Source organism: Argentina silus (genome assembly GCF_951799395.1).
Source record: "Argentina silus genome assembly, chromosome: 13".
Lineage (NCBI taxonomy): Eukaryota > Metazoa > Chordata > Actinopteri > Argentiniformes > Argentinidae > Argentina > Argentina silus.
In genome coordinates, this window is record NC_139667.1 from 4,019,533 (window position 1) to 4,040,674 (window position 21,142).

Sequence of the window (21,142 nt, forward strand, 5' to 3'; positions counted from 1 at the left end):
GTCACGTTTATTTACTCTCAAAGACTACAAGGCTGTGGATGCACCAATATTATGAAAGCGTCACAATTGTTAATATTAAAGAATATGCGTTTTACTCAGTTAAATAAAGTTGCCCAACTCCATAAATGTGACCATAAGGAGATGGACTGTGTATGGTGGATGATATGGGACTGACACTGCTGCCTCAACAAGACTGCAGGGCCAGCCTCGAGATTTTCGTTGCACTGGTGTAACAGTACTGAGCTTCAAAAACATAAAGCTCTGTGGCTGTAGTCAACATTCGGCTATGGTGTAATATAAAAAAATAAATAAAATTAAAAAACACAATAAAAACCACCATGCCGTCGTCAAATTCCGCCCACATTCGTTAAATTACGGAAGTGTTGAAATCGCGTTTATTTTTCTTGTGACTTGACGTCGCCTTTCTATCTAGCCTGCTACATTTCCGGAGAGGACCTTTTGAAGCTTTGTGGAACAAGAATTAAACACATCATCACATGATTATCTCAGGTAGCTGCTTTTGATGCTTGACTTTTGACCAGTAACTTAGCGAGCTGACGTTAGCTACACTGATGGACAGATATCTGCCGCTAGCAAGCTAGCTTGGCAGCAATGAAGCTCAGAGAGTGAGTCATATAGTGAAATTAATTATGAGTTTAGGCTATTTTCCTCTATGTTTGGGCTTGTATTTGGTTAGCTCTAACGGAGCAGGTTGGTAGCTACCAGTAGTGACAATCATCACGCGTGTTCGAGTGAACAGCATCGTTAAATTGTATTGTTGGCTACATACTACATTGTAGCGTAAAATGTAGCGGCAATGTCGATACCTTGAAGAGAGTGTAACTTTGTATCAAGCTAGCCGAATGGACTGGTCTGTGACTGCGCAAGTATATTTACACATTGCGTTTTGGTTTGCTCTCTTTGTTTTCTTCTGTTAAGAAGTTACAGGGGATTTTTTTGCTCCAGCCAGATCGAGTATTCTCTGAGTGTCCTCTGATATGATGGTAAATATACTCTTAAGATTGTGTGTGTGATTGCAGTGTGTGCGTGCGTGCGTGTTCTGAGGGGAGGGGGTAGGGGCGGAGAGTTTACATGGCTCAATGAGAGACACAGAGGTGTTGATCCACTCTTTTTAGCGATGGAGAAATTAGAGTCCACCTCGGAGCTGCAGTCCAGATTGTCATCGCTGTCCGTTTCCTCTTTTCCTGGAATAACGTCGAATAACTGCGAGAGCAATCCGCTTGACAGGTATTCGCCTATGCATGTTGATTTTTGCTATTGACTAGTTGTTAGTGTACAGTGGCTTCATTCCTGCAGGATGTGTTTGTCTTAAATGCATTGCTTTCATTTTACTTATGTTCCATTAATGATATTTGCATTCTAAAGTATTTGTCATAAGTTGTACGTATCATGCTGAATTCACATTTTATCAGCGCAAATACTGGTCATACTGTCTGCAGGCTTCAGCACACTGACCTCTCTCAGAATTATAACCATCCAATCAGCCAACCTGATATGGATGAACCACAAGACGCTGAGGGTTTCAAACAGACAGATGAGGTAAACAATATTTTTCAGAAAGGACAAGTCAGTCAAGTTGTTAATCTGTGGCAAATAATCAGTATACTGCAAGTATACACTCCACTCCTCACTTGTGCTAATGTGTGTGTGTGTGTGTGTGTGTGTGTGTGTGTGTGTGTCTGTGTGTCTGTGTGTCTGTGTGTCTGTGTGTGTGTGTCTGTGTCTGTGTGTGTGTGTGTGTGTGTTTGTGATTTGTTTTCAGGGCAATCAGGAGGCTCCCGGTGAACAAGCCGTGGGGGGAGATGTGGAGAACAGCACCGGTGGGAATAGCGAGCACCCTGGTGAGAGAAAGGGTGAGTCTTCCGTTTGTTCTCACTGTTGCCGTAGAGAACTCGCTCGAACTCGCTCGTAGTTTCATACGCATTCTTGTGCCAAAGGTCTCTACAGATAACGGAAGTCATCTTAGTCATTCCGACTGTGCCGACAATTTGACAAAGCATCTTTTACAGAAAGGCACACCAAAGACAAGGACATCACAATTCCATTCCGTCACATTATTATTATTATTATTATTTAAAAAAATGTTAACATTATCTGTCCTTGATTGGTCGTCATTTTGTGCTGTAGCCCAAATGCCACCGCTGCAGCCCCCCTCCACATGGACGTCCATGGCACTCAAGGAGCTGAAGACGAAGCTTCGGCTGGAGAAGGACAGCGTGGTGACTGTGTATCGAGGGGACATTATGACAGTACACGTGCCCACGGTTCCTGAGGGAAAACGTGTGTGCTGGGAGTTTGCCACTGACGGCTATGACATTGGCTTTGGCATCTACTTTGACTGGACTCCTGTCACCAGCCGGGCCATCACGGTCCACATCAGCGAATCCAGTGATGATGAGGATGAGGACGAGGAGATGGCAGGTCGTTTGGTGCTTCCTGTTCTCGTTCTGGAATGTGTTTAGTTCCCGAGTATCTCAAAGCATCCCGCATTGTGCTGTTTGTGTATCTTTTAGATATACAACCATTTAATTAAAAAAAATATATATATATACATTTGAATAGGTTTGTCTAAACATCTCTTTCTAGTGGTGGTGTCTTGACGACTGTGTGTGTTGTTTATTACAGGACCTGTCAGCAGTGGGGACGTTGAGAAGGGGTCCAAATCGTTGGCCAACTCAAACCTTGGGGAAATCTTACCTGTGTACCGTCAAGACAGCCACCTGTCAGTCCAAGGTGGCAGTCATGAATTTCCAGGCGAGGGCACTTACCTCCTGAAGTTTGATAATTCCTACTCTTTATGGCGAAATAAGACGCTGTACTACAGAGTGTATTATAGTGCCTGAGGATCCAGTCAGTGATTGCAAATGAATGTATGACTCCCAAGAATTATGAACCACTATTTTTGATTCCATAAATAGAATAGGAATATAGAATGTGATGGTTAATTACAGGCTCATATATTTTTTATCACAATCAGCTTGTCTTGATCCTGGGCCACACATTTAATCTGTGAGGCCAGAGGATTATCGAACGCAACATTTGCTATTATGTCTTACTGTAATGTTTATAGAGAAAGATTTTATGAAGGCTTGAGTTTGTGCCATGTTCTGGTGTATGTTTAAATGTTGTCTAATTAGGTAAATAAAGTACCAATATTACTGTGGTACTGTATGTTTTGTCATCAATCATAACATTTCAGTGGCAACAGTGATCAGGGAATACCTCTTTGAGAGACGCTTTGCCCGGTTAAAAACTCCATAAATATGGGAGGTTTTTCTATTTTTTGTGTGCACCTTTTTAATATATATATATATATATATACACACACACACACATATGTCTATGTGTGTCGCTGTGTTTTTTTTTACATTGTTCAAAATCCAATCCAATCCAAGTCCAGTAGTCTGACATAATATACTAACCAACAATTCAAATATGTTATGTGTGTGCTGTGATCGAAGTTAGTAATTGAAAGATGGAAGTAAAATTAGATGGATATTGAATGTGCCCTGAGTGAATACTAAAGCAAGTAGTAACAGTGTGTCTTTTATGGCACAAATAAAAGCCATCCCCTATCACAAAAAGACCTTATTATGTAATACTGGTTCAATATTTACATTTGCCAAGTCCTTATTTGGTTTGTTGGTTGTCAGGTTGTGGGCTGATCTCAATATACAATCACATGATATTATTGTAGATGACTGATTTAGTTATATCTCTATATGTGTGAAAACAACCATATTGTTTTATGCATAGACTGCTGTTTATGAAGGTCACTTGTGTGTGGGTGTCCTTCGTGTTTTGTACCACTCTTGTTTGTGTTGGATATATTCATACTCATCATTTGATTGTACACTTCTTCACGTGTTTCCAAAAACCTCAATCACTTGTGGCGTGCATGTTTCCAAAGATACCGCATCGTATGAATTTTGCGGCAAATACTGTATACACTACAGTATAAAGCAATTCAAAAAGGTGTCCCACGTTTGCTGTAATGTGTCTGTTCGAATTTGCTGTATGCTTTCCTGATGCGTATGCGTTTTTCCAAAATAAAGAGGAAAACATTTCTTCTTTTGTCTTTTTATTGCTTGAAGTGTTTACACCTAGATTTGTTCCATGGTCAAGGGTACTATTGTGAGCTTGCTGTACAGCACAAACAGCACACTGTATGTGTTCTACAGTGAAGCATTGGAAAAGTTGAAAGGAGTTTTAGGGTCAAATAGTGCCAACTAATTCAGAGAAGAGAGATTGTTGTATGATAAGATTTGATCATGTCTATTTCGGGGTATCTGTAGGGAGTTTGTCCCTTGACTCTCCATTAAGGGAGGTCTTGAGGGGGTTGATGTAAGTATTACAGAGCTGATGAAACATTTTTATTTTTATCTTTTCCCAGCGGTCACAATTGACCATTGACGAGTACAACGTCTCTAGCGTACAATTAGATTCATCTCAATAGTTCGTTTCAATGAAATATTTGACAACGTGCCGCTGGGTTAACAGCATTGAGGGTAAAAGCGTTCATAAAACCGCTACCGATAATACTGATCTTTAAGTCGGCTTTGTGTCCTCGTTCGGGGCCAAGGCCCAACGGTGATCCAAGCGCATATAAACGACACGCCCCTTAATGCTGTGTCACTGGCGAGGTTTGAGTTGAACAGGTGCGCCTGGAGGGCACCGGATATTTAGCATCCCCACAAACACAAATCTGGAGCCCATATCATTCATCCATTTAAAAAGATAGGACAACATGGGACGGATTAACTTTTTCGTCCTTTGGTCCCTACGTGAGGCCCCCCGTCAGTTCATTAGGTAATACAAAAACATACATTTTCAAATTGTTTTGTAGGCCTACCGCGTCAATTAGGATACGACAGGTGGTTTGAGGATTGGGGTTATGGTTGTACACTCAACTCCTGTCGATTCCAGGGAAATTGCGGACAAATGTACAATATCTGGCCATTGCAGAGTCACGGAGAAATATTTTTATTGTCTTTATTCCTTAGCAGATCCAATCGTAAGTGTCATCAGGTCCATATTCCATTACCGCTGCCCAAACAACTCGTAATCTTTGGTCTTGGTGAGTGGAAATCAAGTGAGACAACCATCTCAGTTGAGGTTCTGGTCAGCCAGGATGTGAAGCCTCAGAGAATTGGAACTCTTTCATCTAAAACAAGGTAGGCCTGCATTAGCTGTCATGTGTGCCAGTAGTGCAACTGAACGTCTAAGATTTGTTATGCTGATGATGACGTATCCTTAGTGAATATCTACAGTGCGTTCGGAAAGTAGTCAGACCCCTTCACTTTTCCCACATTTTGTTATGTTACAGCCTTATTCTAAAATGGATTCAATTATTTTTTCCCCTCATCAATCTACACACAATACTCATACTCCATAATGACAAAGCCAAAACAGGTTTTTAGAAATGTTTGCTAATTTATTAAAAATAAAAAACCGATATCACATTTACATAAGTATTCAGACCCTTTGCTATGACACTTGAAATTGAGCTCAGGTGCATCCTGTTTCCATGGATCATCCTTGAAATGTTTCTATGACTTGATTGGAGTCTACCTGTGGTAAATGCAATTGATTGGACATGATTTGGAACGGCACACACCTGTCTATATAAGGTCCCACAGTTGACAGTGCATGTTGGAGCAAAAACCAGGGCATGAGGTTGAAGGAATTGTCCGTAGACCTCAGAGATAGGATTGTGTCGAGGCACAGATCTGGGGAAGGGTGCAAAAAAAATTCTGCAGTATTGAAGGTCCCCAAGAATACAGTAGCCTCCATCATTCTTAAATGGAAGAAGTTTGGAACCACCAAGACTCTTCCTAGAGCTGGCCGCCTGGCCAGACTGAGCAATAGGGGGAGAAGGGCCATCACCAGGGAGGTGACCAAGAACCCAATGGTCACTCTGACAGAGCTCCAGAGTTCCTCTGTGGAGATAGGAGAACCTTCCAGAAGGACAACCATCTCTGCAGCACTCCACCAATCAGGCATTTATGGTAGAGTGGACCAGACGGAAGACACTCTTCAGTAAAAAGCACATGACAGTCTGCTTGGAGTTTGCCAAAAGGCACCGAAAGGACTCTCAGACCATGAGAAACAAGATTCTCTTGTCTGATGAAACCAAGATTGAACTCTTTGGCCTGAATGCCAAGCGTTATGCCAAAGGTGCTTCAACAAAATACTGAATAAAGGATTTAGAAAGGGTTTGGCTTTGTCATTATGGGGTATTGTGTGAGGATTGGTGAGGGGGAAAAAATGAATTGAATCCATTTTAGAATAAGGCTGTAACATAATAAAATGTGGAAAAAGTGAAGGGGTCTGAATACTTTCCAAATGCACTGTATATGTGAAGGTGTCTGACCTGGGAAGGAGATTGGAATTCTGACCTTGTCACTGTGGCAACAGAGAATGGGAGGAGAGGAGTCTATGGGAAGATTGTGCTCACTGTTTGTGGAGAGGTATGGCTTCTTACCTGTCAATCATAAGTTTTATATATATATAGGCCTAAAAGACTTATGGTCTATGATGATCATATATCTGATATAGTTATAAATCAATTTCTTACAATAAATTGATTCAAGTCTGTACTATGAGAAACACTGACTCAGTATGTCCATCTGGCAAAGGAATCAGTGATGCATACATACATACATACATACATACATACATACATACATACAGTACCAGTCAAACGTTTGGACACCTTCTCATTCAATGGTTTTTCTTTATTTATATATATATATTACACACATATAAAATTAAGTAAGAAAAAAGTAGCCTACAGATAATAATTAACTCTTTCCTCAAAAGGAGAAAGCTGGTTTCATTAGCAGCACTCCACTGGTGCCAAGAAAATACTTAACCTCAGACAAGCTGAACAACACTGATCTCTCCCACACTCTGCTCAAAGGTGCTGGTACTCTGAGGGTGAGTTACTTAGAGGTTAGTCATGAGTTTAGATTGAATTTTGCCATTTTCTTATTTTGATTTTTGAGTTCTAGCAGTAATCCCCAATGGTTGTCAAGATATGTAGCGATGTTGTTGAAGTACAACTGTAAGCTAAAATGTAAATGTGTTTTATCCATCTTGATTTCAGAAAACAACTCCAAACTCCTCATATTTGGGAGACAATGTTTGCTATACCGAGCTCAAATCTGACAAGACAGGAATTCATGACTCCACCCTATCAGGAAAACCCTGTATTTGGCCTAGGGTATGAATCATCAATCATGCTTGAACAAGATACTTGCAAGTAGGACATGTGAACGCATTAATTAAGCCTATGTTGTTGACGTGTGTGGTATTTGAAGGAAAAAACACCCAGACAGACTGTCACTGGGAGGGGAGGTTGGCTCGCGTGGAGCTCTGAGGATCTTGACAGTCAGGAGGACGCTGGCCGAGCACCCAGCCCCAAGAGAAGTAAGATGTCTCAGGTGCCCAGTGATGAGGAGGAGACAGTCAAGTTGAATAACAGAGCAGGTGAGAAGGCTTTCCCAACCGCCCTGCTGAGAACTCTGAGACACCTGAGGGACCGTCACAGAATTCCGAATCTGAATGTTCAAGTAACATTGATTCTGTCAAATACCAGATATTTTGTTGAGTGAAATCCATGAAGGATGTTTTTGTTTTTTCCAGTTCGTCCGTCAGAGCGCTGGAGCCACACGATGTGTCTAAGTGACCCCGAGACAGCAATTGTCATTGGAGGAGAAGCAACAGACCAGATCCACTGCAAGGACTCTCTATGGAAACTGGAGATAGGTGAGTTAATGGAATACGTTTACCGTTTTCTTGCAGTACATTTACATTGACAACTTGTAGAATATAACTGGAAGCCTTAAAATGTGTTATCTAACTATAGGCCTACTGAAGACATGTGATCATGTAGCTTTAAGAAATGCTGAGCATTCACTGGTTGTATTAAATGGGTGCAAGTACAGGCAGCTTTACCTCCACAGACAATGACTTCTGGTTCCCGATGAACTACTCCACCCCGGGAGCTGTCCCACCGTCTGCTCGTGGCCTCTCTGCGACCTACGACCCTGACTCCAAGGCGGTCTACGTGTACGGTGGGCTGAGGGAGGGCCAGTGCTACAGTGACCTATATGTTCTCAACACTCTAACCTGGAAGTGGAAGCTTGTTACTGTGGGTTTGTCACAAATGTATCATGTCTTTGTTTTACTTGACCTCAATGACCTGACGATTGGAAGTTTGAATACTATCCTTTTTTTGTGGAATTTCTCTCTCTCAAGGCGAAAGGCAATGTTCCGATGTTGGCCTATCACTCCGCGACCATCTACAAGAAAGAGCTCTTTGTCTTTGGGGGAGTTTACCCAAGTCGCTGTCCTGGAGGCACGGCCTGTAGTAACACTCTCTACATCTTCAACCCAGAATTTGAGCTCTGGTACCAACCCATTGTGGAGGGAAACCGACCTCTACCTAGGTTTGGGTCAGTGTGTCTTGATTATGTTTCTGTCCAGACAAGGCAATTGGACTTCTGGTTTCTGTTTTCAGAAAATGTGTATTCAACAACATTTTTCATTTGTATTAGGCACTCTACCATACTACTGTCAAATAAGTTGGTCATTTTTGGAGGGAGGAGGACGGCAACGTACCTAAATGACCTCCACATTTTGGATCTCGGTACGATGAAGGCTGTTTATATCAGGTGTTGTCAAAAAGAGAGGATTTAGATTAATGTCTGCAAAGCCAGTTTCAACAATTTTCTCAAATGTCATTTTTCTCTTTTGGGAAAAGGCTTCATGGAGTACACAGCTGTGAAATATGAGAACATGCCACCACTACCTCGAGGGTGAGTGCATATATTCATTGAACCTTGCAAAATGTCATGGCGATGCCCATCTGTCTTGGCCTTTTAGGTATCTAGGACATCAGTGCTAATTTGCAATGATGAAAACGAATGTATATTACCACACACACGAGCGTAGAGACAAAGGGTAACTTGTGCATTGTTTGTTGGTCAGATATTTACGTGCCGAATACATGCAACTAAACAATAACAAAGTGGGATTATTTTATATTTCTATAGTGTAGAAACAGCATTTACAGCGATGCCTCTGTCTTATGTTGTCTCCTGGTCTGGTCAGATTCCATGCAGCCCTCCCGGTGTCAGACAACAGGATGCTGGTCAGTGGAGGGTGCAGTGCCATCGGAGCCCTGCAGGACGTCCATATCTTCAATGTTGGTGAGTACTCTCATCTCAAGGACCTAACATTTATTTTACTGCTGTACCGCTACAGCAGTACTTGTGCTAACTGATTCGGTTTAGCGATAATAAGTGTGGTTGATTTGTTGAGAGACTGCCACGCTCTCAAGGACATAATTGTACCGTGATATTACTGCAATCAAATTGGGCCCCTTTTAATTGTCTTGTTTTGAAGTGTGTGATCACACTACCAAATCCTTATCATTTTCTTTTCCAATTAACTTTGCACTACAGTTGTTATTCTCTGATATGAAATTCCTCTGTCTTGGATCCCCCCCTTCCCCCCCCCTCTCCCAGACACCAGTATCTGGAGTTCGGTGGTGTCCCCTTCACTTTTCCCTAAGCCAAGAGCCGGTCACAGCATGGTCAACTTGGGAGGTTCCATCCTCACTGACTCTGATAAACGGGAGCAGGGGGAGAATGCCAAAACCCACTGCACGCTCCTGGTGTTCGGGGGATCAGACTGTGCCGGAACCTTCTACAACGACACCATCAAATGCACAGTGGAGATCCCTGCTGATAACAGTCAGGACCTCTGGAAGGGAAGATAGTAGCCTTGTTTGGGGGGAAAAGAAAGGGGCGTCTCCTTGTCATTGTAGTTGTCTCGTTTTCAGATTGCGTGTCCGTTTTTCAGCGAACAAAAACGGTACGAGTGAATGTGTGATGGACAGAACTGATACAGTGACATTTGCGAGCTAGACTATGCAGTCGTTCTGTCACATGAAGCTTGGATGCCATTAAGTCTTCGGTAACAGTTTTATTGTGGTCGTTAAAGGCCATTTTGTTTGCTCTGCAGTCTTGCCTGGTTTGCTCTTTTCCTGGCGAGAGCTTGATTGTCTGTCAGTCATGGTGTTTTTATATCTGTTCCTATAGTCATTGAATTTTGACTTCACGTTAACTATTTTCTTTTAGGTTTTTTTGTTGGTACACACACCAGCTAAGTCAGACCAACAACATCTCTCCAGTGTTATAGATATTTCCTTACCAGTACTGTATATGGTAGAGCTAAAAACACTTAATTATTCATATTTTTGGGCAGGGTTAATCAACCAGTTAATCAACCTCTTGATGTTAAGCTATTATAACAAACCAATTCCTTGACTTGAAGATTTGACGTAAAAACATTTCTGCTTTCCCTTAACATGTCTGTTCAACCTAGGGCTAGCTTAGGGTGTTAGACCTTTTTTTTTTTTACAAATAGATTGTTGAATGAATTGCATGCAACACTTTGGTATATGTTTTCACTTTGTTTTGCATTTAACCCTCACAAATCCATGTGTATCAAAGATGTTATCATATGGGCACATCTCAAGCACTGCATGACGTTGTTTTGGCTTGGGGATGGGTGTGAGGAAAGTGGTGTGGTAAAAATGTATATATCCAAATATCTTCTCAGCATACTAGTAATAAATGGTTGTATAACCCAAAGATATTTGTTATTGTTATTTTGAAGTCATGACATTGAAACCAAAGAATTTCTGTCAAAGCATTTAATTGAAGTATGAGATGGATCAATAGTTGCATTGCTGGCTCCCGTGCATGTCATCAAGTGTGAGGGTCTTATGTCCGTAGGTCAGGGGGTGTATCTGGTTGGCAAGATGGGTGACTGACTTTGAAAGCCTCTATCTCCATTAAGGTTTGGTTTAGCCTTTTGATGGTTGGGAATTTATCAACGTCCACTTTGAACCTGTTGGGAGAATATTACATTCATTAAAATAGAAAAAAAACAAAAAACACTCCAAATTGGTGCATCAACTAACCGATGTTTCTTTATGTATGTGGACAATATGTTGTACACTTTATTAGGAACACCTGTACACCTTCTCAGGGTGGAGGTGGTGTAATGGTGTGGGGAATGTTTTCTTGGTACACTTTGGGCCTGTTAATACCAATCAATCATTGCTTGAATGCTACAGCCTATTTGAGTATTGTTGCTGACCATGTGCATCCCTTCATGGCCACAATTTACACATCTTCTAATGGCTACTTCCAGCATGATAATGCACCATGTCACAAAGCAAAAGTTGTCTCAAACTGGTTTCATGAACATGACAATGAGTTCAGTGTTCTTCAGTGGCCTTCCCAGTCACCGGATCTGAAGGTTCATCTTGTGGAATCAATGCCACTAAAGAATACTGAGGCTGTTTTGAGAGCAAAGGGAGGCCCTACCCAGTATGAGTATAGTGTTCCTAATAAAGTGTTCGGTGAGTGTATATTCAGTGTCAATCAGAAACTCATTCTGTGGCTTCTCTCTGTTGCAGCTCTGATTGAATGACAGACGCCTTACCTCTCTGCGTTGTAGACTTGTGGGACCAGACAGACATCTGCCATGGAGATCTAAGAGAGAAACGCTCGGTAAATCAAAAATAATTTCTTCAAACTTCTACTTTTTGAAAGTGAGTTCTACTCAAGGTCCTTTCACTTCTGTCCTTAAACTCTGCTACAACCGCTGCCGCCATGGTCTTTTTACGTGATGAATGTCTCATTACCTCGTCCCCTACGCAGTATGTCCCAGCTGTCTCTCTCAGAATGGGTTCGAGGGCTGAGAAGAGACAACAGTGACACGGGGTCAGTCCTGTGATGGATGCCTGGATCGGAGCTTTAGTGACACTTTGGATTTAAGGCTTTAAACTCCACCCACCTTCGAAGCCGCGGTTGATGAAATGCTGCGCCCACTGCACCTTATCTGCCCCGATCTTCTGCAGCACATGCAAGTTCTGAAATACAAACATGATTAGAGACGACCGGACACCGTGACAACAAAGATGGGATGTAACAACAGATGTTACCCTAGCCCACTTAGAAACACAACCATGCCAATTTATTTTGAAAAAAAAAAAAGTGAAAACATATACCATATTTTTACCACACTACTTTCCTCACACCCATCCCCAAACCAAAACAACGTCATGCGGTGCTTGAGATATGCACATATGATAACAATATCTTTGATACACGTGGATTTGTGAGGGTTAAATGCAAAAGTGAAAACATATACCTGAGTGTTGCATGCAATTCAATCAACAATTTATTTGTCAAAAAAGTGCCTAACACCCTAAGCTAGCCCTAGGTTGAACAGACATGTTAAGGGAAAGCAGAAATACTTTCACGTCAAATCTTCACATCCAGGAATTGGTTTGTTCTAATAGCTTAATAGCTATCATAGTTTAATGGAAGATTTTGACTTCTGCCATCTGATTGATTTCTCCTTCCATAGATGAAGTTTGTTTTTGAAAACTGGAGCCCAGATCTGCAGGTGGACTGAAACACTTTGATTTGACTGTCGGTTATAATGTTATTGTTCGTCCACTTTCATCGTGCTGTATTTACTCACCTGTATCGGCTGGATCCCCGAGGAGATGAGGTCAGAGATCATGCGCACCTGGGCACGCTTCTTTGGGTCTGCAGGGAGTAAACGGGGTCCTGGTCTGGTCTCCTCAATGTACTGGATAACTGCCAGCTAAAGGTGAAGAGATAGCTTAACAGTCATTACTGTCCTGTATTCTTTCTGTTGTGTTATCAGCTCTTGTTCTAATTAACTGTCCTGAATAAATCCTGTCCTCACAAGTGGTTTCAAACCCCTGTAGAATCCTGTACTCTGCCTATTGTTGGCAACATAAGCACATTTTCCCCCCACACGGCTGTTCATAGAACAAACTGATAATATTGGGACTCACCGACTGAGACAAGGTGAGACCATCAATCTGGACAGCAGGCACTTGTTGCATTGGATTTAACGCCTTGTATTCGCCTGTAAGCTGAAGTACACAGTAATGAAGATTATGCTTGATGTAATGATAAACCACTATTGACACCTACCATAGTCATTTAATTTAGTTAAATTATGCTCTAGGCCTACAAGTACATATTGAATTGCTGGTTGAGTAGGCTATGATTTACCTGTTGACCTCCATCTTTGATTAGATTGACTGGGACCTGGTCGTATTCTATACTTTTGAGAGCAAAAGCTGAAACACAATAGGTTACATTATTCACAAGATAATGACACATGCAAACAGAAAGTCCAGTGTGAAAGAAACGGTGTAATTATATTCACTTACCAATTCGAACCCTCCATGAGCACGAACTCCTGAAATATCCATGAAGAATGGGCTAAATAGGGAAAGTAAATTAGTGCACGTGAAAACAATGAAGTACTCTCACATCTCACTAAACCTTTCATATTGATTCACCTTGGTTTGAGTTGCCATGGTATTCAGATGAAGCAGGCGTTCATATGCATCTACGGCAATAACTGTTATTCCAGAACTGTCTAAAAAAATCTCAGATTTTGTCAACCAATAGAATGAGCTCCACAAATACCCTCCTCCCTGGTTTTTGGTCCATGACTAAGCACTTCATTACACATGTTTCACATTACAGAGTGTCTTGCACAAAATGCTACAAACAATCGTGGCAGTACAATACCTTAGTGAGGTACGCAAGTGATAAACGCATTGCAGGTTAATGGGGTGGTTATATGGTGACTTGTCAGTCTCTTATATGACTGCGATATATTCTTATATTTGTAACAATGTACTTTCTTCTGATTATCACAAGAGCTGGGTAAACGAGGTGACAGACGTTACGTAATTGAGTAGTGAGTGGTGGAAAAAAACGGACATAAGTTCTATCCAATGAAATGCCAGTATTGAGTTCCTCGGGCGGGTTATCTGTTTATGTCGATAGAGATTGGCCAATGGATCTCAAGATTTAGCCAATAAGAAAGGTATATTTTGTGGGAGTTCTTAGTTCTAGCAAATAGCTGGTCACCTCTCCCCAGGCTCCTCCCACATTCAAATCCCGTAGGAATGTAAAAGAATAAGTTTAACGGCTGTCTCTCCTGGTCACGGTCGTATTTGGGTGGTTGGGAGCATTGATAATATATTAAGCCATAAACACAACATTTCCATCATGGCAACGACTTTAATGAGATCACTATTGAAGAAAGGGGTAAGACAACATGCTATAAAGCTGTAAAATAGTCACACTTCATCTCACGAGCTAATGACGACACAAGTGCTTTTGACAGGTCCACATTGTTTACAAAGTGATGATAGTTGTCATGTGGTTCTTGATCTCGACTGTTTTTGTGAATCAATTTGGAGGCACTGGTCCATAATAGAAGTGCTTTGCAATGAATCTCTCCTGCTCCTTCAAAGAAAAAGCAGCATATCACATCACATTATTAGCTGAGAGTCTTATCACACGCCCATGGCTGATCTCCAGCTGAGCTCACTTTGGCTTATTGCAATGCCATTGAGTATCATCTGTCCATGGCTATTAAAAAATGTAAATATATCGTTCTTTAAAGCTCGTGTTTGAGCACAAGCTGGGCTCGAAGCGCATTCTGATTGAAGTGGAATTGCACCCTTTTGTCCCAGTGCTCTTCTTGATAGTTGCAGATTTATCCTGTCTTATCTGGTCTTTCTGTTACAGGGAGTAGTTTGCTTTTGATTTCCTCAAGAAAGCATTTGAGATTATGTTAAGTCATAAGCACTGCATAAACATTGTTTTGGCTGAAATACTGTGTGTACTGTGTATATATATATCTCTCAACCTACAGTATATTGATACATTTGTTAATTTATTTAATTGCCTCTCTCAGCAGGTACCGCTTCAGGTTGGGCGCATGTGTTACTCCTCCTCTGTGGTGAGTTAATGAAGAGCCTCTGTATGGTTAAACTGTACATAAAGAATCTTAGTGCTTTGTGGATTACCTCCACAGGTTTTATTGTCACACAGACATTCACTTCTGATTGAAATCATTTAACATCTCCTTAAATCTGTCTCCTTACAGCCCACCACTAAGTTGTTCATTGATGGGAAGTTTGTTGAATCCAAGTCTTCAGAATGGCTGGATATTCACAATCCTGTAAGTAATGTACCTTGGTTCATGTAAGCTCAGATATTAAATATTTTCTTATTTGAGGCTGTTTATTGCGTGGAGCCTGTATTAGTTCAGCCATGATAAAACAAGCACAAAGACAACCTTGGAACGGACAGTAAGGGGAATTGGGGAAGCATCAAAGTCTACGAAGCCAGTTAACCAGTTACTTTGGTTTATTCAGTTATTGCACAAACTCGACCACGTTCTCAACAATGCTGATGTTATAGCAATGCTGTGTCAAAGAAAAAAGAGCTTGAATGAGTATAGTTGTGTGCTATTAGTTCATGTGCTGTGTTGCTGTAAAACCTCAGATAAAAAGTATTTTGTATGCTCAAGCACGCTTTTTGTATGCAAAGGTCAGTTGGCTCAACATTCTCTCCCTCAGTAATCTTTTGATCAAGGTCACCGTGCTCATATTAGAATGAGAGGAATATTAGACCTTGTATTGATTATTAGAACTCAGAATTGTATTGCCATGACATCTAGTTATGAGATGACACATCCATAATAATTGAGCACGCTTCTCAAATAGTTTAGATGTTTTTTTTTAATCACATTACATTCTCTCACTAATACATTCTCCCCTCTGCTCTGCCTCTGCCATAGGCCACCAACGAGGTGATAGCACGTGTCCCCAAAGCCACGCAGGAGGAGATGCTGGCTGCTGTGGCCTCCTGCTCCCGGGCCTACCGTCCCTGGTCTGAGACCTCCATCTTGGCCCGCCAGCAGGTCTTTCTGCGCTATCAACTGCTTATCAAAGAAAACATTGTGAGTGTGACAGAGCCTGATCATCAACTCCTTCTGTTGCACTTGGTTTTTCAGTCATGGTTTTGGGTTTATTTGCCTGTAAACACTGTCCCTGTGTGCCTTCTTATTTGCACATTTCATACTTCACCCCGGGTAACCCTCTCCTCAAGGACACTGTTTTCTTTGTGCTCGAGGTGCGGTCGGCCATCAGCTTTCCTTAGTTAATAGATAAGGAGCTATGCCACAATGGCTTGTACAACTTTCACCTGCTGCAGATCAGATTGACTGACTGGTCGAATAAATAATTAGCGTCAGAGCATGCGGCTCTCTTTCTGCCTTTTGACTTCAATGTGACTGACACATTTTATGCTCATGGTGTGTGTGTGTGTCTTGCGTTTCAGAAAGAGCTTGCCAAGCTGATTACTCTGGAGCAGGGCAAGACCCTGGCAGACGCAGAGGGGGACGTGTTCAGAGGGTTACGTAAGTCTCTCCCACACTGGCCGGCCTTTCCAAAGGGCAACATGTAGATAAGGTCTGTACTTGTTGCAGCCAAGGCAATGGTTAGTCAGTAATGGCAATGGTTAGTCAGTACATTATTTAATTATTTAGGGTCACTAGTGGAAAGAGCACTAGTCTATTGCCGTGCCCTGTTGACTCCAGCGTTCCCTATGTGACTGATTCTATACTCACGCTGTTTCAGTGGCTGACCCAGACCTTCTCTATGGCCCTGTCCATCCTAGCCCCCTACCACCTAGACTGACACTTGTATGAATCTGAAAGGATTGGATAGGTTTACTCAAGGTGGTGAAAATGCTTCCTATCCTATCAGAGGACAGGATGGAGCTGCTGCCATGTTGTTTACACACACCCAAACCCTTCAGCTCTATGCTTAGGTTGTGGGTTTGATTCCTGCTGGAACCATATATACTGAAATGTATGCACTCACTGCAATGGAAGTCGCTTTGGATAACAGTGTCAGCTAAATGCCTATTATTATTATTATTATTATTATTATTATTATTATTATTATTATTATATTATCTATGCCAGTGTCTAGGGGCTAGCCTCTAGGGGTTGTTTCTGGACAGTGCCTTATTCTCTGTCTGACGCACACTCACTGTCTCCTCTCCAGAGGTGGTGGAGCACGCCTGCAGCATCACCTCCCTGATGCTGGGGGAGACCCTTCCCTCCATCACCAAGGACATGGACACCTACACCTATCGCCTGCCCATCGGGGTGTGTGCCGGCATCGCCCCCTTCAACTTCCCCGCCATGATCCCCCTCTGGATGTTCCCCATGGGCATGGTTTGCGGCAACACCTACCTGCTGAAGCCCTCCGAGCGCGTGCCAGCCTGCACCATGCTGCTGGCCAAGCTGCTGCAGGACGCCGGAGTCCCAGACGGGTCACTCAACATCATCCACGGCCAGCACGCTGGTGAGAGCCCACTAGAGGGCGCCCTTGCACCATCTCACCCGGTGCTGTTGTTCTGCCTCCAAAATCCGATGACATGATCACTAGTTTGATTCGAGTCATTCCATGACATGCCCTCGATGCATTGATACACATGGCTGTACAGACTTTAAATATGTTGCTGTTGCTTAAGTGGAGATATTACCATTGTGTGGCTGTAACTGCTCTATTGTGAAATGAGTTTTCTGTGACTGTCTATCCTAGCTGTTAACTTCATCTGTGATCATCCATCTATCAAGGCCATCAGTTTTGTGGGCTCCAACCAAGCTGGGGAGTACATCTATGAGAGGGGCTCCAAAAATGGCAAGAGAGTACAGTCCAACATGGTCAGTTTTACCCACCAGCCTTGGTTGAACATGGACTCATTTTGTTGGTCCATAGCCTGCACTGTTTTCCAGAAGTGTCCAGAGGGTGGCAGTGTTGCATAACAGATCTTTGTTTTTCTCTTTTCTCCCTCTCTCCAACTTTATTGTACTAGCTGTACCGCTGATGAGCATTTTAGAGGCAGTAGTAGTTGGGGCATCTGAAAAGACTGAAGCAAAGAAATTAGTTGTTTGTGTTATTTAACTCAATCTTACAATTGTTGTCAGTTGACTGTACTAAACACAGCTCCTGTATACTCCTATTTCATTGTTTGGTAAGAAAAATACTACAAGGAGGAACTTCTGAACTTTTAGGACCACCTCTGATCAAATCCACAAGCCACCACATTGCATGGTGTAATAGGCTTGTACTTGTTTTGGATCCCTTTCCTTAGTAATATTGACATCAAGGAGCATGAGGTTTAAAGTCTTCTCATTTTCCCTTCTCCTCTCGTGCAGGGAGCGAAGAACCATGGTGTGGTGATGCCTGATGCCAACAAGGAGAACACTCTGAACCAGCTGGTGGGCGCGGCCTTTGGTGCGGCAGGCCAGCGCTGCATGGCCCTCTCCACCGCCATCCTGGTGGGTGAGGCTCGCAGCTGGCTGCCCGAGCTGGTGGACCGTGCCAAGGCTCTGCGAGTGAATGCAGGTACCCCACCCTCCCCTCCTCACCCCCTTGTCAGCCCCCGGGTGGCGCTCTGTTTACCCCCTCCTAAGGCCACCCACGCTGCCTGAACCACACCTCCAGCCTCTCGCACCACCGTGACTCCCAAGCTAGGCTGAGCTGGTGGAGAGGGCTTGTTGAGTCACTCATGCTGCAAATTTGCGGCGAGATCTGCGGCCCGAACTGAAGAGCGGTTCAAGGCATCAAATCTTTGAGAAAGGAAGTTGGGTCAGAGGGAAAGAATGAATGATGCCCCTTTGCAGTGAGATGCACTCTAATTTGTGCGATTACACAGGAAACCCCCTAACCAGCCATTTTCAAGGGAGTGACTCTGGGTCCCTTCGCCCTGGCTTTTGTGTGTTTGTGTGTGGCTTTGGTTGAATGGGTGTTTGTGAGTGTGCATATTGTACGTGTCTCATTTGGATGCGAGTGCGAGTCCTCACAACCGCTGCTTGTTTCGGGGGGGACCCCTCCTATGCAGGAGACATGCCTGGTGCAGACGTGGGGCCCCTGATCTCCCCTCAGGCCAAGGACAGGGTCAACAGCCTCATCCAGAGCGGGGTGGATGCGGGAGCCAAGCTTTTGCTTGACGGCAGGAACGTCAAAGTCAAGGGCTACGAGAACGGCAACTTTGTGGGGCCCACCATCATCAGCAATGTCACAGTGAGTGTATATGGCTGTGTGTGTGTGTGTGTGTGTGTGTGTGTGTGTGCTTGTAAAAACCTGTTTGCTCTGCAAAAAGACCACGAGGAATATGACTTTAATTGTCCTCGAGTCTGAACTGACATGCCACTTGTTTGTCTCTCAGCCCCAGATGAAGTGCTACACGGAGGAGATCTTTGGGCCTGTTCTGGTCGTTCTGGAAGCTGACAGTTTGGATGACGCCATCAGCCTCGTCAACAACAATCCCTATGGCAACGGCACAGCTATCTTCACCACCAACGGGGCCACAGCACGCAAATACACTCACGAGGTGGATGTCGGCCAGGTGAGTGTCAGTGAACCCTGTGTGTTCCCCCTCTTCCCTAGAAGAATGGAGGCATTCACACCCCTCTGCCGTGGGATGTGAATACACCCATTGTCTATGCAGCACCTTAAACAAGGAGGACCTCACACCTCTGTTCCAAAACTTACACTCAAAAACAATTATTTTCCATGGCAAGTATAGACTTGTTTGCTTCTGGGTTAAAATGGACACTTTTGCACCCCTCTTGCCTCTGACGCCCCACCCCATACACACCACAAATAGCTATAGCAAATATGTGCCTTTTTTATGAAAACAGGGGGACATAAACATTTTTCCTGGTAGGTTTAGAGGAGGGGAAATCTTAAATTAAACTCAAAAGGGATTCCTAAGGACCTGTTAAATGTTTAAAGCGTAAACATGGCCTTCCGTTACCCTGTTTGTTTGCTTGCGGGGCTCAGCTATGCCGTGTTTGCTGTTCACATGTCGGAGGACACCGTGCAGGCAGGCCATGTGTTGTACTGCCCTCCCTCAGCCAAAAGGCTCGACTCCTGTATTACTCCTGCCTTTTCAAACATTCTCAACCAACCGTGGCAGTTTCCAGCGCCTTCAAAAACAAAATGTTTTGTTTATTTCCTCTTCCATGCAAGGCTCAACATTGTGAACACAAGCGATGGTTTTCGGTTTGTTTTGAGTAGTCCCTCGTGTGTTGTGTTTGTTTCAAATGACCGTTTAGTGCAACGTCCTTGTCTCGTAGAATGACTCACGCGGTCACTGAGATCCACTTGATTCCCAAACACTGAAAAGGGTTTGTGTTTGTGTTTTGCAGATTGGAGTAAATGTTCCCATTCCTGTTCCTCTGCCTATGTTCTCCTTCACCGGTTCACGAAATTCATTCAGAGGTGACACAAACTTCTACGGCAAACAAGTAAGTATCAGATTGTCAAACAACAGATCTAATGAGAGTAAGTTATAAGGCCTGGAGTTGAGATTTTCCTCTTCAAGCAACAGCAGTTTGCAGTGATGGTGTTATAAGGTCATGATGTCACCATATGGTTACTAAGCTGCCAATTCTTGTTCTTAATTTCCTCTCTGCCACAGGGTATTCAGTTTTACACGCAGATCAAAACTGTTACTTCACAATGGAAGGCAGAAGATGCCACTTTGAAAACTCCCGCAGTCACCATGCCAACCATGGGACGCTAACTGTTCTCAGGAAAGAATGTTCCCGTCTTTTGTGAAGCGAATTGTGGAAACTACAGTGCAGTCTCGTTGGCCCTAGTGCCTTATAACAAACACGCATATGACAAGCCTTAATGTTCAGAAATTACACTTCACATTATTTTTTCAACGGTGTAAGGAAATTCATTCAATATGGATCAGTAGTTTTTCCTTATGATAACGGTTCCCTTGTTCTATGCAGATTGTGACTAATTACTGAATGTATATCAGGCTACTCCTCCCATCCTGTAAATGTACACCAATCATGACCATGTGCTGTATTAGGATTGTGTCAACAAAGAACTGTGCAGCTGGAGCACTGAGATCTGTGACTTACATACAGTCTACTAACAAAGCATAAGGCAGCTTGACTGTTTTTTGCATCATCAGTGTTCAAAATCTCCTGCCTCACCAGCATTACGTGATATTGATGAAGGTGCGCTGGCATGTGTGATGTAGACGGTTCTCCTCTTGAAACCTGTGATACCATGTACTCTTTCTGCGGTCCAGAGATGCTTCATTATGTTCAGATCAGAATATTTTTTAAATAAAAAGCCATTAGTTCA

At 43.0% G+C, this 21,142-nt stretch overlaps 4 protein-coding genes across 8 annotated transcripts; 3 read left to right on the forward strand and 1 right to left on the reverse strand.

Annotated features, from left to right (window-relative positions):
* The first annotated feature begins 371 nt into the window (after positions 1-371).
* tmed8 (transmembrane p24 trafficking protein 8) lies at positions 372-4,078 on the forward strand. Of its 2 annotated transcripts, none has more exons than XM_083682815.1 (7): positions 372-510; positions 940-1,004; positions 1,137-1,248; positions 1,434-1,560; positions 1,784-1,874; positions 2,149-2,442; positions 2,647-4,078. In XM_083682815.1, the coding sequence occupies exons 3-7, from the start codon at positions 1,139-1,141 to the stop codon at positions 2,862-2,864; spliced, it is 840 nt and encodes a 279-aa protein (XP_083538941.1). In that variant the 5' UTR covers positions 372-510; positions 940-1,004; positions 1,137-1,138; the 3' UTR covers positions 2,865-4,078. The 2 variants fall into 2 exon arrangements, with proteins under 2 accessions (XP_083538941.1, XP_083538942.1); XM_083682816.1 differs by having other exon boundaries at positions 1,461-1,560.
* Positions 4,079-4,768: 690 nt separating this feature from the next.
* Positions 4,769-9,808, forward strand: LOC310814172 (RING finger protein B; the record flags this gene model as incomplete). The annotated part of the gene is made up of 10 exons (XM_083683472.1): positions 4,769-4,830; positions 5,028-5,195; positions 7,415-7,512; positions 7,669-7,791; positions 7,989-8,176; positions 8,284-8,480; positions 8,583-8,674; positions 8,789-8,843; positions 9,139-9,236; positions 9,555-9,808. The coding sequence occupies 10 exons, from the start codon at positions 4,769-4,771 to the stop codon at positions 9,806-9,808; spliced, it is 1,335 nt and encodes a 444-aa protein (XP_083539598.1).
* A 944-nt stretch (positions 9,809-10,752) lies between these two features.
* gstz1 (glutathione S-transferase zeta 1) lies at positions 10,753-13,824 on the reverse strand. 2 transcript variants are annotated; one of them, XM_083684178.1, is made up of 9 exons: positions 13,686-13,824; positions 13,319-13,370; positions 13,158-13,225; positions 12,935-13,015; positions 12,592-12,717; positions 11,899-11,974; positions 11,747-11,799; positions 11,545-11,594; positions 10,753-10,944 (listed from the first exon to the last, which is right to left on the reverse strand). In XM_083684178.1, exons 1-9 carry the CDS (start codon positions 13,713-13,715, stop codon positions 10,818-10,820), a joined length of 663 nt encoding a protein of 220 aa, XP_083540304.1. In that variant the 5' UTR covers positions 13,716-13,824; the 3' UTR covers positions 10,753-10,817. The 2 variants fall into 2 exon arrangements, with proteins under 2 accessions (XP_083540304.1, XP_083540305.1); XM_083684179.1 differs by lacking the exon at positions 13,686-13,824 and adding an exon at positions 13,451-13,582.
* Positions 13,825-14,078: 254 nt separating this feature from the next.
* aldh6a1 (aldehyde dehydrogenase 6 family, member A1) lies at positions 14,079-21,128 on the forward strand. Of its 3 annotated transcripts, none has more exons than XM_083684173.1 (12): positions 14,079-14,210; positions 14,869-14,910; positions 15,058-15,132; positions 15,754-15,915; positions 16,296-16,374; positions 17,027-17,329; positions 17,570-17,691; positions 18,187-18,376; positions 18,873-19,054; positions 19,200-19,379; positions 20,185-20,283; positions 20,457-21,128. In XM_083684173.1, the coding sequence occupies exons 1-12, from the start codon at positions 14,172-14,174 to the stop codon at positions 20,559-20,561; spliced, it is 1,578 nt and encodes a 525-aa protein (XP_083540299.1). In that variant the 5' UTR covers positions 14,079-14,171; the 3' UTR covers positions 20,562-21,128. The 3 variants fall into 3 exon arrangements, with proteins under 3 accessions (XP_083540299.1, XP_083540298.1, XP_083540300.1); XM_083684172.1 differs by having other exon boundaries at positions 14,097-14,210; positions 14,866-14,910; XM_083684174.1 differs by lacking the exons at positions 14,079-14,210; positions 14,869-14,910; positions 15,058-15,132; positions 15,754-15,915 and having other exon boundaries at positions 17,029-17,329.
* The last annotated feature ends 14 nt before the right edge of the window (positions 21,129-21,142 follow it).

Excerpts from the sequence above, each read along its gene's own strand:
- tmed8 (XM_083682815.1), top strand. The coding sequence starts at position 1,139 with ATGGAGAAATTAGAGTCCACCTCGGAGCTGCAGTCCAGATTGTCATCG. Across the intron at positions 1,249-1,433 it reads GAGAGCAATCCGCTTGACAG|CGCAAATACTGGTCATACTG; the intron begins GTATTCGCCTAT and ends ACATTTTATCAG. Across the intron at positions 1,561-1,783 it reads GTTTCAAACAGACAGATGAG|GGCAATCAGGAGGCTCCCGG; the intron begins GTAAACAATATT and ends ATTTGTTTTCAG.
- aldh6a1 (XM_083684172.1), top strand. The coding sequence starts at position 14,172 with ATGGCAACGACTTTAATGAGATCACTATTGAAGAAAGGG. Across the intron at positions 17,330-17,569 it reads CATCCACGGCCAGCACGCTG|CTGTTAACTTCATCTGTGAT; the intron begins GTGAGAGCCCAC and ends TGTCTATCCTAG. Across the intron at positions 19,380-20,184 it reads ACGAGGTGGATGTCGGCCAG|ATTGGAGTAAATGTTCCCAT; the intron begins GTGAGTGTCAGT and ends TGTGTTTTGCAG.
- gstz1 (XM_083684178.1), bottom strand. The coding sequence starts at position 13,715 with ATGCGTTTATCACTTGCGTACCTCACTAAG. Across the intron at positions 12,718-12,934 it reads GTCTCACCTTGTCTCAGTCG|CTGGCAGTTATCCAGTACAT; the intron begins GTGAGTCCCAAT and ends CTTCACCTTTAG. Across the intron at positions 10,945-11,544 it reads CAAGTCTACAACGCAGAGAG|GTTCAAAGTGGACGTTGATA; the intron begins GTAAGGCGTCTG and ends TTCTCCCAACAG.